The sequence below is a fragment of the Puma concolor genome, chromosome B2 (assembly GCF_028749965.1).
Source record: "Puma concolor isolate L17-30 chromosome B2, mPumCon1.1.hap2, whole genome shotgun sequence".
Lineage (NCBI taxonomy): Eukaryota > Metazoa > Chordata > Mammalia > Carnivora > Felidae > Puma > Puma concolor.
In genome coordinates this window covers 138,453,161-138,467,371 of record NC_141671.1, presented here as the reverse complement: position 1 = coordinate 138,467,371, position 14,211 = coordinate 138,453,161, and the positions used below count along the sequence as shown (strand labels likewise).

General features: G+C 41.0%; 1 protein-coding gene across 5 annotated transcripts in view; it reads right to left on the bottom strand.

Annotated features, from left to right (window-relative positions):
* Positions 1–14,211, bottom strand: part of CCDC170 (coiled-coil domain containing 170) — a 102,305-nt gene that overhangs the window by 44,958 nt on the left and 43,136 nt on the right. For 2 of the 5 annotated variants that reach the window (XM_086708133.1, XM_086708132.1), the window contains exons 3-5: positions 13,140–13,396; positions 8,878–9,022; positions 3,744–3,929 (exon numbers count right to left, since the gene is read on the bottom strand). In XM_086708133.1, the coding sequence (XP_086564259.1) occupies positions 3,744–3,929; positions 8,878–9,022; positions 13,140–13,396 (588 nt within the window). The remainder of the gene's footprint in view (positions 1–3,743; positions 3,930–8,877; positions 9,023–13,139; positions 13,397–14,211) is intronic. The other 3 variants (XM_086708134.1, XM_086708135.1, XM_086708136.1) reach the window with 2 other exon arrangements.

The following is a 14,211-nucleotide window of genomic DNA, read 5'->3' as shown; positions in this document are numbered from 1 at the left end:
TTTATAAAGTAACCTAAATAGAGTAATTAAGAAAGTCAGAAAAATTGAGTTTGGTAAAAACAGCACCACAGCCGGTGGAAACCACTCCTTCTGCAGTCATTCTGGGCTCCGCTAATAAAGTAAGTTTCCTACCTCAAAAACAGAGCTTTAGAAAGCATTATGAAGATTCTTCCTGAGGCCATTAATGTGTCAGCAAAACCACTAGTCAGTATTTTTCAGCAGTAAATCTTTGGAGTCATAATCCTATGAATGAGCACTTTATTAAAGACCTCAAGTTTTTTTACTGCCCGTATTTTTTTTACAATTTTTATTATTTTGGCAGGAACTTCATCCCAAAATGAATGTGTTTCCAAGCCTGAACAACATTGCATCATTTACAAGTTAAGATACACATAAGAAAAGGAATAAGTTCTGTTTTTCTGATGTGCTCTTATAACACATTTTCATTTCCTACTGCTAATCTTCAGGTGTGCATTTTCATAAATAAATATTAAATTCTTCCTAATTTTCAAGGCTTGATAACTTAACAATTACTATTTGTGATTGAAGTTATTCATTCACCGAGGAAATCTGCATAACTACAAATTGTTGTAGTTCCACTGACAAATAAGTTTTAGCATCAGACTGGTATGCAGGATATAGCTGTGAATATACATGTAAAGGGATTATTGTTAACAGCATAATAATTTAATGACCCAAATCCCAGCTTTGCTACTTAATAGCTATGTGAACTTGAGCAAAGTACATAACTTCTTTGAGCACTTAGCACAACTATGCTAATGGTAAGTGATGCATAAACAGTGACTATTATACTATATTGCTGATAGTATTACAGTAAAAAACTGTAAAAAAAAAAAAAAAAAAAAGGGGGGGTGGTGGTGGGTGCCTGGGTGGCTCAGTCAGTTGAGCGCCCAACTCTTGATTTTGGCTCAGATCATCATCCCAAGGTTGTGGGATCGAGCCTTGTGTCAGGCTCTGTACTGAGCATGCAGCCTGCTTAAGATTCTCTCTCTCTCTCTCTCTCTCTCTCTCTCTCTCTCTCTCTCTCCCTTCCTCCCTCTCTCTCTCGCTCTCTAGGCACACCTGGGTGGTTCAGTTGGTTAAGCGCCAACTTTGGCTCAGGTCATGATCTCACAGTTCGTGGGTTCGAGCCCCACATCAGACAGTGCTGACAGCTCAGAGTCTGGAGCCTGCTTTGGATCCTGTGTCTCCCTCTCTCTCTGCCCCCTTCCCCGCTCACGTTCTGTCTGTCTGCCTCTCTCTCTCTCTCTCAAAAATAAACATTAAAAAAAAAAATGTCGGGGCGCCTGGGTGGCGCAGTCGGTTAAGCGTCCGACTTCAGCCAGGTCACGATCTCGCGGTCCGTGAGTTCGAGCCCCGCATCAGGCTCTGGGCTGATGGCTCAGAGCCTGGAGCCTGTTTCCGATTCTGTGTCTCCCTCTCTCTCTGCCCCTCCCCCGTTCATGCTCTGTCTCTCTCTGTCCCAAAAATAAATAAACGTTGAAAAAAAAAAAATGTCTCTTTCTCTGTCCCCCCTCCGCTCCTCCCCCACTCCCACTCAAATGCTCTCCCTCCTCTCCCTCTCTCTAAAGTTAAATAAATAAATAAATAAAGTAAGAAACCCGAGAGACTTAAACTTCACTCAGAAGTCTTACTGGTAGGTAAGAGATTGAAAGCGTAATTTTGAAATAATTTTTTATATATTGAAAGACAAAGCAGCAAATAAGTAAATATTACGATTAAGATTCAAAACGTACTACTATAAAACAAAAGATATTTTAAAAACTCTAAATATCACTTTTAATTTAAAATACCAGTATTACTTTATCACTAAAACGTACTTCTAGCTCTGTCCACTGAAAGAAATGACATCCCAACAGCAATGGGCACACCCAAAGCCTAACTCTTGGCTTTCAGCACCATCCTCCAGTAAAAGGCACCAAAGCTCCCTAAAGAATAGGTTGATTGTAGTTCTGTGGTCTGAAAGACCCTAAGATGTCATGCGTTGTGTCAGAAAAAGCAAGGAAATGTTAAAAGACTAAACGGATGAGGTTCAAGGTCACAGAGACCATCCTGAAGGGGCTGCTGCTGCTGGGCCAATTCAGTGAATTTGGAGCACCAAAAAAAAATAAAAATAAATAGTCACTGACTATAACAATAAGTAACTAAAAATCCATGTGTCCACAGAACTGAAAAGAAAAGGAATAAAAAGCTTTTCTTTACAGAAGAATGCCAGCTAATAAGCAAAAGGAGTGGTAAGATTAGAATATTACCTTTTTGCCACCCCTGAGGTAATTAATCCAGGCAAGAATCAACGATGATAACACCACTTGGTAAAGTCAATGGGGAACAGAAATAACCTGCCAATTATCAGAACTAATCTACCCAGAGACAGCTTACTTAACTGCAAAAGAAAAAAACGTACCTTTATGCTACAAAGAGCAGTGTCAGCAACAAGGAACGACCTAGCATTCATTACTTGCCTGTGATACGAAGTATACACCTTCACCTTTGAACTACCCTTGCCGAAAATATTTAACCTGAATCCAATCCAGTCATTACCTAATTTTAAATCACATCTCCTTTATCACTTGTCTTCTATGCATTTTGTTAACTGATTGCACTGGCTCACTTTCACTTGTGAAAACTCATCGTTATTATTAATCCCATGATCAGTTTCTTTGTCACAAAAATATAAAAATATAATTGAAGGGTTCTATAATGTTAAAAAGCATATAGTATTTATTTGCATGCTCAAACAAGTTTTAGGTAATTTGAAGAGATCAAGCAATTCATTGTGTAAATAAAGGGTCAGAATTAAGAGATGCTTCCTTTTAATGGTCTCTCTCTAGATAATACCTACAACCCTTGACCCCGCAAGTATACCTCTAGGGTTTTGTCTTACTGATACATTCTCATGCATGACAATATAAGATTATTCATAGCAACCTTGTTTATAATAGTGCGTGGTATATTACCATTTTGTGTTAAAAATACAAAGAGAAAAATATAATGTAGAGCATGCATCCATTTGTATTAAAATTAAATAAAAAGAGAGTGCCTGTGTGGCCCAGTCAGTTGAGCGTCCAACTCTTGATTTTGGCTCAGGTCCTGATCTGGAGGTTCGTGCGATCGAGCCCATGACCGGGTCTACGCTAACAGCTCCCTGTTTCAGATATTCTCTCTCTCTCTCTTCCTCTCCCCTACTCACTCACTCTGTCTCTCTCATTAAATAAATTTAAAAAACTAAATAAAAAGAACACGTATATACGTGTATATAGAATATTTCTAGAAAAGTATATAAAAAATTGTTAACAGGGGTTGCCTCTGCGAACAACTGGGTGGCCAGAGGCAGTGGGTGCAGGGAAGACTTTCCCCATACACCCTTATGTCCATTTAGAATTTTGAACTTCAGAATGTTGATGCATTACCTATTTGTTCAAAAAAATGAATGTTTGAATTTTTAAAATCCTTAGAGTCTAACTAAAGTAGGGCACATTCTCTACAAACTCTACGTTTAAATGTGTCGTATTTCTTTTTTTTTCCTAATTAGACAAAAATGCGCATCAAATGGCCCGTTGAGGTCACTGAGTCCCGTGCTGCCCCCCACCCCCAGGCCGCCTGCTGACAGCAGCCCTTTGAAACTGTGGCCAGTAATGCTAGTGTGCTCGCCCACATCTGGTTTTCAATTTCTGCTTCGTAAACACCATCACAGATGCACACGCACACTTCACATACTGTACCTGGCCCAGCTTGTCTTTCTCTTCAGTGCAGGAGGCAGCTTTTTTCTGCGCTCTGTTTACTTCTGAAACCAGCCTCATGATGGTTTCTCTGCTAGCTTTTGCTTCCATCTCATGGACATTTACAGTCTCTTCAAGAGTAACGATTTGTCCTTTTACGAATGCATTTTCCTTGCACAGTTCTCTAAGCTGAAGAGGAAGCAATTACAGTTGTCCTGTAAAAATGAACAATTTGAAACCACTTCCTCTAAGCACCTCTGATCTACGTACCCCACTGACTGCGTTATCGAGACGAGTGCAAGCAGGGTCCCTCCAGCCACTCAAAGGAGCACATTTTCAAAAGCAGCCTCTACACTGTTGTTATGAGCAGACCCACAGATCAAATTAAAATTAATCAAGAGATAGCTACAGGGCAACACGGAGGACAGTCCTGCCAAATGCTTCCCGACAGAGCGAGTGACAGAGCAAGCATCAGCAAGCCCCTGGCTTCAGTAATCTGGGGGAGTTGATATTCTACAGAGATTACAGTAGGTGAGGAAGCAAGGGAGTTCTATTCTGCCCCCGTCTCATGGCACCAACTGCCTCCAAGGCACTACCTGGCATGGGGCTGGGGGGGGGGGGGCCCTACGGAGATGAAAGCAGGATTCTCTTTTGAAAAAGAAAATCTTTCTAATTAATATCAGCATAGAAAAATCTGGAATAACACGCTCAAACAGTGGCTATCATTGGGATTAGGAGAACTTTTCACTCTGTGTTGTTGTGCATTTGGGTTGTTAGCTGGAAGCATTAATAAGATTTGTAAGATGTATGAGGAGGGAAAATGAAATAAGACAGGATCCTTGGCCCCAAGGAACAAGCCCCCCCCCCCCCCACCCAGCTCAGTGGGTAAGGCCCTGAGGACGCCCATAGGAAGGGCTGAGACTTCACACTCCCGAGTCAGCATTTGTGTTAGGGCTCTGGGGGGGGGGGGGGGGGGGGGGAGTGACCCATCCTTAAGCCTCAGAGCTTTGTCAACGTGGTGCCCTGCTCCCACCTCAGAGCTGTTTCCTCTTTCCTGAGGAAATACTGTTCTGCCTGTGTGTACGCTCAGTCCCCAACAGCTTCCAAAAGTCCCCACCTCAGAGGGGTGCTCCTTGGTCAGTCTACTACACTAGCCTCCCACACCTCTAACCTGCTTCCCTCTGTATCTCCACATCCCGACTGGTTTTTTGTCACCTTTTCCTACATGGCAGAATACTAGATATTTATTTCCCCCTCATCTTTATCTCACAATAACGAAAGCTCTAGGAGAGCACAGATTCAGTCTTATCTCATTCACTGCCGCACCACCAGCGCCCAGAACCGTGCCTAGCATATAGTAGTCACTCACTAAATATCTGCGAAATGGACAAATGCCAAATAAGTCTCCTTGGAATGCCTCCTTGGTTTCCTGGGAGTGTACATGCACATTAGGAGAGCTTTAAAAATGAGAAAGTGGAGGCACCTGGGTGGTGCACTCGGTTAAGCATCTGACTTGATCTCAGCTCAGGTCATGATGTCACAGTTCATGAGTTCAAGTCTCACATCAGGCTCTGCGCTGATGGTGCAGAGACTGCTTGGGATTCTGGCTCTCCTTCTCTGTGCCCCTCCCCCACATGTGTGCGTGCAAATAAATACATAAACTTTAAAAGCCAAAATAAATAAATAAACTTAAAAGAAAAATAAAAGTGAGGACACAGCTTTGAAACTGAAGGAGTGCTTTTGTCCCACTTCTCAGGGGAACACCTCGTGAGTGTCGATCAAAACAGCAACCTTTGTGCACCTTGACCAGTGATTTTTTTTTTAAATACCTGCTCACGTATTGGGGATGCTAAAGCCCTAGGATCCCAATATGTGTTTTAAAATACAGTTTCTATCACTCTTTGGGTTTGGTGAGGCCAACAGATCCAGAGAGAGCTGCCGCTGAAAAAGAGTCTGTTACTCAGTGCTCAAGAAGAGGGGGCAGGCCACACCACACGAGGCCACACGGGGAACAGCCAGGTCAGTCAGGAGACACAGAGAAGCAACAGATAACAGGGGCAAGTCTTTGTGGCAGTTTCCACAGGAAGGAATGAGCAAGGTGGGGTACGCAGGCTCAGGATTGGCTAGTTTGAATAACAGCAGGAGCGCAGGGGCTGTCCCCACTTGTCTGGTGCCCAGCCCCTCGGTGATTAGGGAAGGGGGGCAGTGGCCCAGAGGGTAGAGCCTGAGAGAGCGAAGGGCTGGGATGTGGGAGTGGTTGGTTTGCACAGGAAAACCATGCTCCCAGGAGCCTCTTTTATGAGGAACTGGTTAACCCTGGGAGACAGTCTCTCCTGGGTCAGCAAGGCCCCACATGTCAAAGCATCTGGAAAACAGAAAATCATAAGGCATAATGAATGCAGCACTGACACCCAGATTAGCACCTGGAGACAGTCTCTGATGTGAGGAAAGGGGGTCATGAAAGAAGGAGTTTTTTCATTCTCTTTGCTTCTCCCTATCACTTGGCTTTAAAAATAATCCCCCAAATGACCCTGCACAGGGGACTTTGACATCCAGGCTCCTGGTCACAGATGAGCAACCGGGAGGGGGAAGAGATGTGCCCAGCATCCTGGAGCTCATCGGGTGGACTCTAGGCCTGGACTATTGAAACCCATCGGTGAAGAGGAACACTTCCCGAAGGAAAATAAGATTATTCTGCGGCTGTCAGCCAGTGCAGTTGGGAAGCTTATTCCTACAACTTTGAGGCATGGTCTTTAAGACTGGCAGCATGGGGGTGTCAGTTGGTTAAGTGTCCAACTCTTGGTTTTGGCTCAGGTCATGATCTCATGGTCTGTGGGTCAGAGCCCTAAGTCAGGCTCTGCACTGACAGCGAGGAGCCTGCTTGGGATTCTCTGTCTCCCTCTCTCTCAGCCCCTCCCCCGCTTATGCCCACATGTGCTCTCTGTAAAAAATAAATAAGCTTAATTTTAAAAAGTGGGCAGATGGGGTGCCTGGGTGGCTCAGTCGGTTAAGCAACTGACTTCAGCTCAGGTCATGAATTCATGGTTCCTGGGTTCGAGCCCCACATCCGGCTCTGTCCCGACAGCTCAGAGCCTGGAGCCTGCTTCGGATTCTGTGTCTCCCTCTCTCTCTGCCCCTCCCCCACTTGTGTTCTGCCTCTCTCTCTCAAAAATAAATTTAAAAATGTAAAAAGAAATATTTTTAAATGGGCAGAGGACCTGAATAGCCATTTTTCCGAAGATAACCATCAGACACATGAAAAGATGTTCAACATCATGAATTATCCAGGGAATACAAATCAAAGGTACAATGAGATTTCACTTTACATCCATCAGAATGGCTAATATCAAAACGATAAAAAATAACTATTGGTGAGGATGTGGAGAAAAAGGAACGCTTGTGCACTATGGGTGGGCATGTAAATTGGTGCAGTCACTGTGGAAAAACAGTCTGGAGGTTCCTCAAAAAATTAAAAATAGATTTACCATATGACCTAGGATTCCACTTCTCAGTATTTATCCCCCCAAAATAAAAACACTATTTAAAAACATATATGTACCCATATGTACACTGAAGCATTATTTACAATAACCAAGAGAGGGAAACAACCTAAGTGTCCATCAACAGATGAATAAAGATGTGAGACTATATAAATGTATAATATTATATATCATATAATAATAATTCTAGTATATATATATATAACAGACTACTACTCAGCCATAAAAGAGAATGAAATTTTGCCATTTGTGACAGCATGGATGGACTTAGAGCGTATTATACTAAGTGAAATAAGTCAGAGAAAGACAAATACTCTGATTTCACTTACATGTGGAATCTAAAAAACAGAACACATGAACAAACAAAACAAAAAGGCTCATGTATATGGAGAACAGAATGGTTGCTACCAACGGGGAGGGGATTGGGGGGATGGTGAAATGGGTAAAAGGGGGTGAGAGGTAGAGACCTCCAGCTGTGAAATGAATAGGTCATAGAGATGTGGGGTGAAGTAAGGTGACTACAGTCAATGGTATTTAGTACATATTTGAAAACTGCAGGCAAGCAGATCTTGAAAGTTCTCATCACAAGAAAAAAATAATAAAATTTCTGTAACTTTTTCTGGTGACAGATGGGGACTAGATTTACTATGGTGACCATTTCACAATGTATATAAGTATCAAATCATTAGGCTGTACATCTGGAACTAATATAATATTGCATGTCAATCACACCTCAATTTTAATGAAAAAAGATTGGCTGCAAGGAAATCTGTGAGGAAGCAAGGATACGTAAGGTGTGAAATGAGCAAAGATATGGCGAGAGCCCCAACACTTTCAGGTGCCCTAATGAATCACTATGTGCCAAGTGAATTATTCACTTGATAGAACTAATTTAATCTTACTCATAACCTACTATTAAAGTAGGATTTTTATTATTTGATTGCAACAAAAATTTAAAAAGTACTTTAGAACTAATCTTGGGGCGCCTGGGTGGCTCAGTCGGTTAAGCGGCCGACTTCGGCTCAGGTCACGATCTCGTGGTCCGTGAGTTCTAGCCCCGCGTCAGGCTCTGTGCTGACAGCTCAGAGCCTGGAGCCTGTTTCAGATTCTGTGTCTCCCTCTCTCTGACCCTCCCCCGTTCATGCTCTGTCTCTCTCTGTCTCAAAAATAAATAAATGTTAATAAAAAAAAAAATTAAAAAAAAAAAAGAACTAATCTTAACCTTCTACTCAAGAAGTATCCCAAAAATTACACAGTTGGTTTTGGTTGTGTGTGTGTGTGTGTGTGTGTGTGTGTGTGTGTGTGTGTGTGTGTTTCTGTCTGTAACTAAAAATACTATCCCCCAAAATACATTGTTAAAATGAATAATTAATCGTATTTGGCAACCTGAACACATTTTAGACAAAACAATTAATCCTTTGTGGAGGGCAAGTAATCCCAAATAATGTTAGAAAGGATTGTGGAATTGAGTCAGAGAGGTGATTAAGGTTTATCTCAGGTCACACAGTCAAGTAATGCTATATTTGGGCTACTGTTCCATTCTCCTATCACCCCACACTCTACCACAACGTTTCCTTTCATGGCACGTGTCAGAATGACCGCTACATTTATCTTCTTTTTCATGTGCATACAAACACCTTTAGAATTAAATCTTCATCTGACGCCTTTTCATTCTTCTTGTCCGGATCTAAGCAGTCACACAGTTGAGCTAGAAATTCTTCATGTCTCCTGCAATTCTTTGAGACTTGCTTCTTATTCTCCTCATTTTCCTTTAAACACTTTCTATAGGGCAAATTAACAAATAAGTCGAGTTTTAACGCCATACAAGAGATCATTCATCAAAGTTCGAAACTTAAGTTCTCTATAATCCTATCACCATTTTCAACACAATACAGTTTCCCAGACACAGAGCACATCGTTGTCATGCAAGCCCCATAAGGGAAGGAGAAAAGTGAAAAACATCCTGGGTATCTACGCTTTGCAGAAATGTAGAAAAATCTTCATAGCATCTTAGATCTAGTAACAGCAAAGGAAACAGACTCTCTGCCTCTCGTCCTCCACCAGTTAGGATTTGCAGAAGCAGCAATAAATCTCTAGATCACACACGGATATATATAGTCATGGGTCTCCTTTGGGTTTTCATGAGTAAAAAGGACAGTGCTGCTATATTTCTTTTTTTTTTTATGTTTATTTATTTTTGAGAGACAGAGGGAGAGCGTGAGTGGGGGAGGGACAGAGAGAGAGAGAGAGAGAGAGAGAGAGAATCCAAATCAGGCTCCAGGCTCTGAGCTGTCAGCACAGAGCTAGATGTGAGGCTCGAACTCACAAACCTTGAGATCATGACCTGAGCCAAAGTTGGATGCTTAACTGACTGAGCCACCCAAACGCCCCGCTGCTATTTTTCTTCTAGTGCATCATCCTTTGTTTTATTTTCAGACATTACACAGTGATCTATAAGGGTTAGTTAGGGCATTCCCTGGTCCATGGCCAAGCATAACTATAATAAAAAATATATCAGGAGCAGGGGATGTTCCCCCTCTAGAAAAAAGAGATGTTAAATCACCAGCAAAGACTATTATTAGTTTTCACACATCCAGAGTTTTTAAAGAGTACTGATATGGGCCAGTCAAGGAAAATCAGTTGATTATGCTCTGCTATGAATATTTCATTTCAAATCTCAGATAGGTTTGCTGAAATAGTATGGTCTATTTCTAATGCTTTAAATGTTAGAGACTAAGAGATCATAAAAAAAATAGACACACTTTAAAGACAAATTAGAATCATCTCAGTAATTTGGTATCACTTTTTCAGTACCCTAGATAATAAACATGATTATTGCTTTCCCTTTTTACCATGTTGAGTGTTTACTGCAAATTCTTTCACTCTATTCAAAGATTAACAAAGCATGTAATTGCATATACTCAAAATCATATCATATTTCTATTTAGAAAAATGTATAACAATAAAAGACTAACATCAGTATATCTCTAAGTCCTTATTTTCAGCATCTAAAAGGTAATATTTAGTCATCTCTCTGACTCATGAAAGGCACAGTTAATGCTATGATTCTGATTGATTTATATGTATGATTCCACACATTCTCTCCAAGATTTCAATCTTGTTTCTCAATCCTAATGGTTGCTGAACTATTTCCACTTCTATTCGCATTTCACTTTGACCCAACAAAGTTCCAGGAATCTATCCTAAGGACATAATCACATAAATTTGAAAATATGAATGCACATGAATATTCATTGCATCTTGGTTTATAATAATTTTTTGACTAGAACTAACCTAAGTGCCTACAGGAAATAGCAAAGAGAACTGGTTAAGTAAGTTACAATATCTCAGGCAATGGGTATCATGGGCTATTAAAAATGATATAATGAATGCCTTTTTAAAATATCTACAATATATTATTCAGTAAAAAATAGTTCATTACATGATATAATTTATGTACAACTATATGAAAACCTGTCCACCAAAATGTTCAGTATAAACTCTTGGAGAATCATAAGGTCTTGAGTAATTTTAATATTTTTGGCAATCTTCTATATTAAAAAAATATTTTTATTACATATCATTTTATTACTCATTTATTTAGTAAATATTGATTGGGTACTTACTATGGACCAAGCCCTATTAAAGATACTCAAGACATAGTAGTAAATAAAACAGATGAACATCCTTGCCCTCATGGAGCTTATGTTCTAGTTGGGAAGATGGACAATCACCAAAATTAATGTATGTAAAATATATACTACGTTATTTAAAAAGCTGGAGGGAAGAAATTAAGCAGGAAAGGGGATGAGAAATATTTGGGGGGAGCAGGGTAAAATTTTAGATGTGGTCACTCATGGAAGACCTCATAAGAAGGTGACTTCTGAGTGAAGATCTAAAAGGAGCAGAGGGGTAACCATGCAATACTTGGGGGAAGAGCTTTCCAGGCAAAGGGATTAGCAAGTGCAAAAGTCCTGAGGTAGGATCACACCTGTTATGTTCAAAGGACAGCGAAGATGGAAAGAATAAGAGAGGGAATGGAAGCAAAACCAGGTCAGGATGAGCCTTCTAGGTCATAGAATATCCTTTGTCTTTACCCTGAGTGAGAAGTCATTGAGGATTCTGAGCATAGGACCGAAAAGATCTAATTTGAATGTTTTTATAGGATCACTCTGGCTACGAAGGGCACAGGTGGAAGCAGGAAAATCACTTAGGAGGCTACTTCAAAAATCCAGGAGAGAGATGGTAGTCGCTTGAATCAGGTTACTGGCAATTAGGGCAGCAATGGGAAGTACTCAAAATTTAGATTTATTTTGAAGGCAGGGATGATGGGACCCGTTGAAGGATCAGACATGGAGTGTGAAAAAGCAAGAGGACTGAGGAAGATTACCAAGACTGTTGGCCTGACAGACTAGAAGAATGGAATTATCACTAAAGGAGACAAGGAAAAGGGCAGGAGGATTCTGTGGAAATAGCAAGAGTTTCGTTTCAGCCATGTGAGGTTTGAGATGCCTGTTGGACATCCACATGGGGATGCTCAGTAGGTAGTAAAATATGTGGGTCTTGACTCTGAGAAGAGATCTAGGCTAGACAGAGACATGTGGGAGTCAACTAGCATTTAGATCATCTTAACGTCATGAGACAAGATCACCAAGAGAGCGAATTTAGATAGAAACCAGAAGAGATTCAAGGACTGAGTCCCGGGGCACTCCAGTCTTTGGAAGGCGATGAGAGGAGATGGGAAAAATAAAAGGGACTACAGCAGGGCAGCTAGAGAGGACAGGTACAAAGCAGGCATGTGTAGTGTCCTGGCAGTCAGAAGAAGAAAGTGGTTCAAGGAGAAAGACCAACTGTGACCGATGTACTGGTGGGTCAAGTAAGATAAAGACTGATCATTTAATCTGTAACATACAGTCACTGGTCACCTTAGTGAGAGGTGTCAGTGGAGTAGACCCAAGAGAGGAGAGGAGAAGAAATGGAGACAGTGAGTCTATACACACACTTGAAGGAGTTTTCCTGGAAGCAGAAGGACAAAAATAGGACAAGAGTTGGAAGTGTTGGGTTTTTTTTTTTTTTAATGTTTATTTTTGAGAGACAGAGACAGAGTGCGAGCAGGGGAGGGACAGAGAGAGGGAGTGAGACACAGAATCTGAGGCAGGCTCCAGGCTCTGAGCTGTCAGCACAGAGCCCGACGCGGGGCTCAAACCCACGGACTGTGAGATCATGACCTGAGCCGAAGTCGGACGCTCAACCGACTAAGCCACCCAGGTGCCCCAGTGTTGGGGTTCTTTTTCAAAGATGGAATAAGTAAAATAAATATCAAGTATCCTATTATTAAAGTTAGTTAAGTTATGACACATAGAATTTTAAAAGTATATTTTAGGAACAACTAGTTCCCAGTTTTGTCTCAATAATTACCTTTTGCCAGAACTAAGTGTGGAAAACCCAGATTTCATGAGTTCTCTGCATAAACTGGCAATAAAATCTAATGAGGAGTGTTCGGGGTGGTCTGGAGTGGTCTGGGCTTCTGGGGTATTTTTACAGCCAGCTTCTGAATAAACACCTCCCTCTCTGTGTATTCCACCACCTCTGGTTAAACCTCTACTTACAGAAAATCTTCCAAATTATGTATATAGGCATTTGCAGCCCTAATCAATTGGACATAAACATGCTTAGGACAAGGCCTTGTTTGTCAAGGTTCCTGGTAACATTGAGAAATGAGCTTGAGAAAAATTTTCAAGACTCCAAAGACATTTGAGGTCAATAACGTTTTTCTCCTTCAAATTGAGTTTCAGGGCCAAAGAAGGCAAAACACCAGTACCTTCAAGCGTGTGTCCTGCTATCAGAAGCTAGTATTTTAACGCTAACTCAACTAACAAATATATCGAAATACACTTACTGTAAGTTCTCATCTAGTTCCGCAACTTTCTTCTTCAACTCCTGGTTCTCCTTGATTGCGGTGTGAGCTGTGATTTCGGTTCTAATTTTAGAAGTGGCAAGTGCTGCTGATTCTTCTTCCAGCTCCTGAACTCTGTGTCTCAGAGAGGTGAGGAGAGATGATTTTCTAGCATTATTTTCTTTGTAATTCTCCATTTCAGCTTTCAACTCTTGACAGGAGGCTTCTTTCGAAAGCATCTTGGATCGGAGATCTCGAAGCTAACATAGAAAGCCCATAAAAGGAGGAAAAGGATTTCAGTGGCGTAAGTTCGAAGTACCTCTAAGAAACCCAAAACCATGGGGCGCCAGGGTGGCTCAGTTAAGCGTCTGACTTTGGCTCAGGTCATGATCTCACGGTTCCTGAGTTCGAGCCCCATGTTGGGCTCTGTGCTGACAGCTGGGAGCCTGGAGCCTGCTTCGAATTCTGTGTGTCCCTCTCTCTCTGCCCCTCCCCTGCTTGTGCTCTACCTCTCTCTCTCAAATATAAGTAAACATTAAACAAATTTTTTTAATTAAAAAAAATAAAGAAACCCAAAACCATAACTTCAAATCTCACACGTTTGTACATGACCTAATCCAACTTTTATTTTCCTTTTTTGCTATTTGCGTCTGTATCACCAGATGAGAAATTATGCCTAAAGAATGGACTTCATACTATGTCTCTTTCAAAACCATTGGAGCAATGTCTTGGGGGTGATTCAGTGCCACTCAAGAGACATTTGTGGTGTTTTTTTGCAAAAAGCAATAAAATATTTTGCAATGGTAATTCATTTTCTAAATCTGTGTTGCTGCTATTGCTGACAGACAATGAAACAAGAAACTTAAAATACTTGTAATTTCATGGCCACAAGTGGTTCCTAAGTAGATACAGACTATTTGACATATCACTGTATTTCTTCCACTTGCCTTCTAGATCCTTATTGTGGGCAATAAAATAATAATAATAATAATAATAATAATAATAACATTTCCAAGAAAAATATGGAAGAAAAGAAAAATCCTTACAAGATGTATACAAAAGAAACATTTTAACT